At 37.8% G+C, this 6,239-nt stretch overlaps 1 protein-coding gene across 1 annotated transcript in view; it reads right to left on the bottom strand.

The window, feature by feature from the left end:
• Window positions 1-1,157: 1,157 nt before the first annotated feature.
• The window catches only part of Ccdc192 (coiled-coil domain containing 192), a 109,607-nt gene continuing 104,525 nt past the window's right edge, over window positions 1,158-6,239 (bottom strand). Inside the window, exon 5 of the mRNA XM_087180561.1 lies at window positions 1,158-2,115. Within this exon, the coding sequence (XP_087036687.1) occupies window positions 2,038-2,115 (78 nt within the window). The 3' untranslated portion in view covers window positions 1,158-2,037. The remainder of the gene's footprint in view (window positions 2,116-6,239) is intronic.

Here is a 6,239-nt window from a genome sequence, read left to right as displayed (position 1 = left end):
CCAGAGCTATAAACTGAGGTAAAGTTTGGGAAAATAGAAGGAGCCAAAGAGGTGAAACAGAAAAGCTGTTTACCTATGCTGGCATGAGAGTTGGAAAGATAACACATATTTGTACAACTAAGATTTAAGAGTTCTCTTTCAGAACCTCTGGTATGGAATCTGGCCTAATTCTTATTATGCAGTGTGAAATACTGAAAATTCATTTTATAAATAATGAGGCCATTTCCCAGTGAGGCTTTTGTGCACTCTCAAAGCATAATCCCTGTGCACAAGCATTTACAATCTAATAAAGTGCGAGAGACCTCATCACGTTCACCATATCCAAGGTGCTGTTTGAGATGGGCCATAGGAGAGATTCAGCATTCAAAGGAAGAAAAAAATTGTGTTCAGTTTCACGGAAGACTTGACTAGGAACAGTGATTGGGGTTTTTAGCCTTAGAAAATGGGCAAAGGGAACATGCTGGGAGAAAACTCCAAAGGGAAAAATATCAGAGGGAATTTGAGAAACTGCAAATCCTGGGTTGACTGCTAAATCATATGGAAGATTTCTTAATGTGAAAGTCACTCCTTAAAGTTTCAATTTCAACAAATGTACCATCTACTTGAGAATCCCTCTGAACTTCTTGTGGAATGAGATACAGTATATGTATACTACACAGAATAGAGTCAAACAGAAAGAACAAAACTTAAATTCTTTTCATTATGCCTGTTAGCTTAAATAGCATGTATGATCATTATTTTAAAATCTTCCTTCAAACTGCAGATGCTTTCTGAGACAGTTGGTAGACTTTGATTTAAAAAAAAGACATCTTTTTTAGAACTACGTAGTTTTAACTTTCTAATATCAAATTCATCAATAATTTAAATCTGTTTTTCTCTGCATTGTGAATGAAATATACACATTAGACCCTTGTTGTTAGTATCACACTTAACAATGCATTTCCTCCTTTACTATTACACAGTCACACTTTCTTCACTCATTAGATGATAATGTTTTTACAGAATTGGGGCACTCATAGCTGTTTTACCCTTCCTTGGAGAGTGAAGTAATTAGCAGCTGACCCTTAGGGAAGATGTTGTCTGACTCTGCCCAGGAGATTACTCATTTGCACACAATATTTGTTCCTTTTAAAAATTCTCCTGGTGAGGATTTTGGATTTTTTGTTTTAATTTGAAATCCTTGCCTACAAAGACACTATGATGACAACATGTGACAGTAAAAAACAAATTGTCATGCTTTGTGCAGTTTGTTTAAGCACTATTATAACTGATGTTAAAGTGTTTTGTTATAGGGTAGGAAAAATTAGTTTAGGTTTATTGGCTGTGGCCTGATAAATTAAATTGACAAAAAATAGACAAAGAAGAGAAAAACAGGAGTTTATTAGGTGTATTATACTTGTACATGGGAGTACTCAGGGATGCGGACCGCAAAGGGATGGTTAAAATTTGAGGTTATATAGTTTCTTAACAAAAGAACAATACATTTTCTAGGAAGTGACAAGACAAAGGGAAAGGAGTTTGAGTTCCTAGGGCAGCAAATTGTGGGAAGGTCAATAGCATCAGCTGTCCAGGCCTGTGGGTTCTGCATCAGTGGATTCAGCCAACCTCAGATAAAAAATATTTTGAAAAAAAAGTGTGCTGGGGCTGGGGATTTAGCTCAGTGGTTTCGCTGCCTGTGGCCCAAGCACAAGGACCCAAGCTCGATCCCCGGTACCAAAAAAAAAAAAGTGTGCTGAACATAGGCATTTTTTCTTGTCATTACTCACTAAATAATGGTTTACATAGTATTTCCATAATATTACATAATGTTTACATAGTATTTACCCTGATTGAGGTATTATAAGTAATTTGGAGATGATTTAAAATATACAGGAGGATGTACATAGGTCATATGCAAACATCACACCATTTTATAGAAAGGATTTGAATGTCCATGGATTTTGGTGTCCACTGAAGGTCCTGGACCCAATCCTATAGGGTACTGAGGGTGACTGTAGGTGGAAGTCCTGGTGGAAGAAAAAGCCTGGTTGGTAGAGTTTATGTAGATTCCTCAGGTATCTGGATTCTGGGCTGACAGGGTCTATAGTCATGTCCAATGATTGACCTCCATCCTTTCTGGTAGAGAAAGAAGAAGAAACATTTTTACAACTTTATGTCCTGTTTTTAGAATTAGCAGGTGTGTTAGTTACTTTTCTCTTTTGCTGAGACAAAATACCCAACATTCAAATTTAAAGTGGAAAGGGTTTATCTAGCATACAGTTTGTAGAGGTTTTAGTCCATAATTGGCTAGCTCCAAGGCAGAGAGGCAGAGAGGCAGAGAGGCAGAGAGGCAGATGGGCAAAAGTTTATGGTGGCAAAAGACAGTAAAAGCAGCAAGAGACCTTAACAGCATCTTTCTGCCCTTTGTATCCCACCCAGTCTCCTGGAATTAGGGTGATGTCAAACCAATCACTCACATGTAGTGGTTTAGTAATCACACACCCTTAATCCCAGCATCACACATTGCAAATTCAGCCACCTTCCAATAACATTCTGCCCCTGGTCCTCCAAAGACTCTTGCATATCCCTGTACACAAAAAAGCATTTAGTCCATCTCCAAGAGTTGCTAAAGTCCTAACAGTTTCAGCATTGCTGAAACATCCAAGTCCAAAGTCTCCTCTGAGATTTAAGGCAAACTCTCAGCTACAAGCCCTTAAATGAAAAGAAAGTTAAACACATCCAACATTGAAGGGCATAAGATAGACATTTTGATTCCAAAACTTAAAAACCGGGGTATACAAAGGAATGGGACCAAAACAAGACCAAAATCCACCCGGGAAAATCCCACAGTTCCACTTCAAGCATCCCCCACAATCTATGGCACTGCAGATGGTTGTAGCTCCCATGGCTTCTTTCTTGGGCTGGTTCTGCTCCCTCCTTGCAGCTTTCCTCAGATGATCCAAACTCCTGGCTTCTCTAAACTTCTGGGGTCTCCACTACACTTTCCACCAAGGTAAACATTAAATCTCATAGTTACACTTACAGCATCCCTAGGAATCTGTGGCAAGTTGTAAACTCCAAAGGGATTGGTTGGCTCCACCTCTATGGCACTGCTGGTAGTTGTAGCTCTCACAGCTTTTCTCTTGGGACAGCTCTGCTCCCTCCTTGCAGATTTCACCAGGTGATATACTATCCTGGCTTCTACAAACTTCTGGGGTCTCCACTGCACCTTCAGCTTCACCCACAGCTTCATACACTGCCCTCTCAGGGGCACACTGTCTGGCCTCCAAGGCCTTCTTTTTTTTTCCTTCCTTAAATTCTTTTATTGGTACATTTTAGGTATACAATACATTTACATTTATCATTGGGTACTTGTACCTGTACATGATAAATCTTGGTACTTATTTTTTCCCCATTTCCTGTCCTCCCTTCACCCCCTCCACCCTTCCCTATTTACAAAGACATTGTTTCCAATTTTTCCTTTTCTCATAATTTTTCCTTTCCCTTCTTTCCTTTCCCTACCCCTCCCACTTCCCCTACTCCTTTGGACCTTTTCTTCCTATTTTAAATTATCAATTATTCATTTTAATCATTACTTACAATTTCAGTTTCTCACACTAGAGAAATTATTCAGTATTTACACATGTCCTACTTATTTCACTTAAGAGTATGGCCTCAATGTGCATCCATTTTGCTATAAATGCCTCTAGTTTCTCATTCTTTCTGGCTGAATAGTACTCCATTTTATAAAAAACCCACATCTTCTTTATCCATTTCCAGTTGATGGGCACTTGGGCTGTTTCCAAGCTTTAGCTATTATAAACTGTGCCACTATAAACATGGATGCACATATATCATGGTGGTATGATTCTTTTAATTCTTTTGGGAAGATACCCAGCAGGGGAATAGCTGGGTCAAATGGGACCTCTAGACCTAGTTCTTTGAGGTATCTCCATACTGATTTCTACAATGGGTGCACCAGTCTGCACTCCCACCAACAATGGAGAAGGGTTCCTTTCTCCCCACAACCCTGGCAACATTTGTTATTGGTTGATTTCTTCAGAGCAGCCATTCTTTCTGGGGTGAGGTGGAATCTCAGTGCTGTTTTCATCTGCATCTCTTGAATGACCAGTGATGCTAAACATATTTTCTTATGTTTATTTGCTGCTTTACTTCTTTGTCTGAGAAATGCCTGTTCATTTCAGATGCCCATTTTTGAATTGGGTCTTTAAGTTTGGGAGGTCTAATATTTTTCAGTTCTTTATATATTCTAGATAGTAGTCCTTTGTCAGAGGTACAGCTGCTAAAATTTTTTTTCCACATCGTAGGTTGTCTCTTAGCTCTGTTGGTGGTTTCTCTTACAGTGCAGAAGCTTTTTAATAAGATGATATCCCACTTGTTGATTCTTTGTGTGAGTTTCCCTGCTATTGAGGTTTTGTTCATAAAATCTTTTCCTATGCCAATGTCTTCGAGAGTTCTACCTAACTTATTTTCCAGGAAGTTTATTGTTTCTATTTTAATATTTAGATCTTTAATCCACTTCGATCTTAGTTTAGTGCATGGTGATAGATATGGGTCTAGTTTTAATCTTTGGCATGTTGAAATCCAATTTTTCCAACACCATTTATTAAAGAGGCTATCTTTTCTCCAGTGAGGATGGTTGGCTCCTTTGTCAAAGATGAGGTGGCTGAGTATGTTTGGAGTTGTTTCTGCATCTTCTAATCTATTGAACCTATTACACTGATTCTTGGGTCTTTTCCTTTGCCAGTACCATGCTGTTTTTATCACAGTAGCTTTGTAGTATAGTTTCAAGGTGGGGATTGTGATACCCAGTGCCATGCTATTCTAGGTCTCTTCTGGTTCCACATGAATTTTTGGATTGCTTTCTCTAGTTCTGTGAAATATACTGTTGGAATTTCAATCGGCATTGCATTAAATCTATACAGCAGTTTTGGAAGTATGGCCATTTTCACTATATTGGTTCTTTCTACTCAGGAACAAGGGATGTCTTCCCATTTTCTGATATCCTCTTTGATCTCTTTTTTCAGAGTGCTGTAGTTTTCTGTGTAGAGGTCTTTTGCTTCCTTTGTTAGAATGATTCCTAGATATTTCATTTTTTTGGATGCTATTGTAAAATGAATTGTTTCTTTAATTTCTCTCTCAGTGAGTCTGTTATTTGTGCCCAAAAAGGCTATTGATTTTTGAGTGTTGACCTTGTATTCAGCTACTCTACTGAATCTGTCAATTAGGTCTAGAAGTCCTTTGGTCGAGTTTATTGGGTCTTCTATGTAAAGTATCATATTGTCAGCAAATGATGGCAGTTTAACTTCTTCCTTTCCTATCTTTATTCCTTTTATTTCTTTCTCTTTTCTAATTGCTGTGGCTAATGTTTCCAGAACTATATTGAACAGGAGTGGTGATAGTGGGCATCCTAGTCTTGTTCCTGATTTTAACATGAAAGTTTTCAGTTTTTGACCATTTAGTATGATGTTGGCTGTTGGTTTTTCATAGTTAGCCTTAATCAGGTTGAGATACAGACCTTCTATTCCAATTTTTTGTAGGGCTTTTATCATGAATGGGTGTTGGATTTTGTTTAATGCTTTTTCTGCATCTATTGAGATGACCATATGGTTTTTGTCCTTTGCTCTGTTAATATAGTGTATTACATTTATTGATTTACACATGTTGAACCATCCTTGCATCCCTGGGATAAATCTGACTTGGTCAGTGTATGATCTTCTTGATGACCCTGGGTATTCTGTTTGCCAGTATCTTGAGGATTTTTGCATCTATACTCATTAGGGATATTGGCATGTAATTCTCTTTTTGAGTTGGGTCTTTCCCTGGTTTTGGAATCAATGTAACACTTGCTTCCAGGAATGAATTTGGAAGTATTGCTTTCCTTTCAATTTCCTTGATGAGTTTAAAGAGTAACAGCAATAGTTCTTTTTAAATGTCTTGTAGAATTCAGCAGTGAAGCTAACAGGATCTGGGCTTTTTTTTTGTTGGTAAGGTTTTAATTATGTTTTCAATTTCACTGTAATTGGAGTGTTTTGAATTTTTCTATCCTCTTCATTTAACTTTGGCAATTCATATGTATCTAGTAATGTGTCCATTTCTTTGGTGTTTTCCATTTTATTAGAGTACAGGCTCTTGAAGTAGGTAATGATGGTCTGCATTTCTGCTGGATCTGTTGTGACTTCACCATTTTCATTCTTAATTGCATGGATTTTAGCCTTTTCTTTCCTTTTTTGATAAGG

Source organism: Heterocephalus glaber, unplaced genomic scaffold (assembly GCF_053883595.1).
Source record: "Heterocephalus glaber isolate CG9 unplaced genomic scaffold, H.glaber_assembly_v1.0 deba00001463, whole genome shotgun sequence".
Lineage (NCBI taxonomy): Eukaryota > Metazoa > Chordata > Mammalia > Rodentia > Bathyergidae > Heterocephalus > Heterocephalus glaber.
The sequence above is the reverse complement of the archived record's forward strand: the minus strand, read 5'-3'. Positions and strand labels throughout refer to the sequence as shown.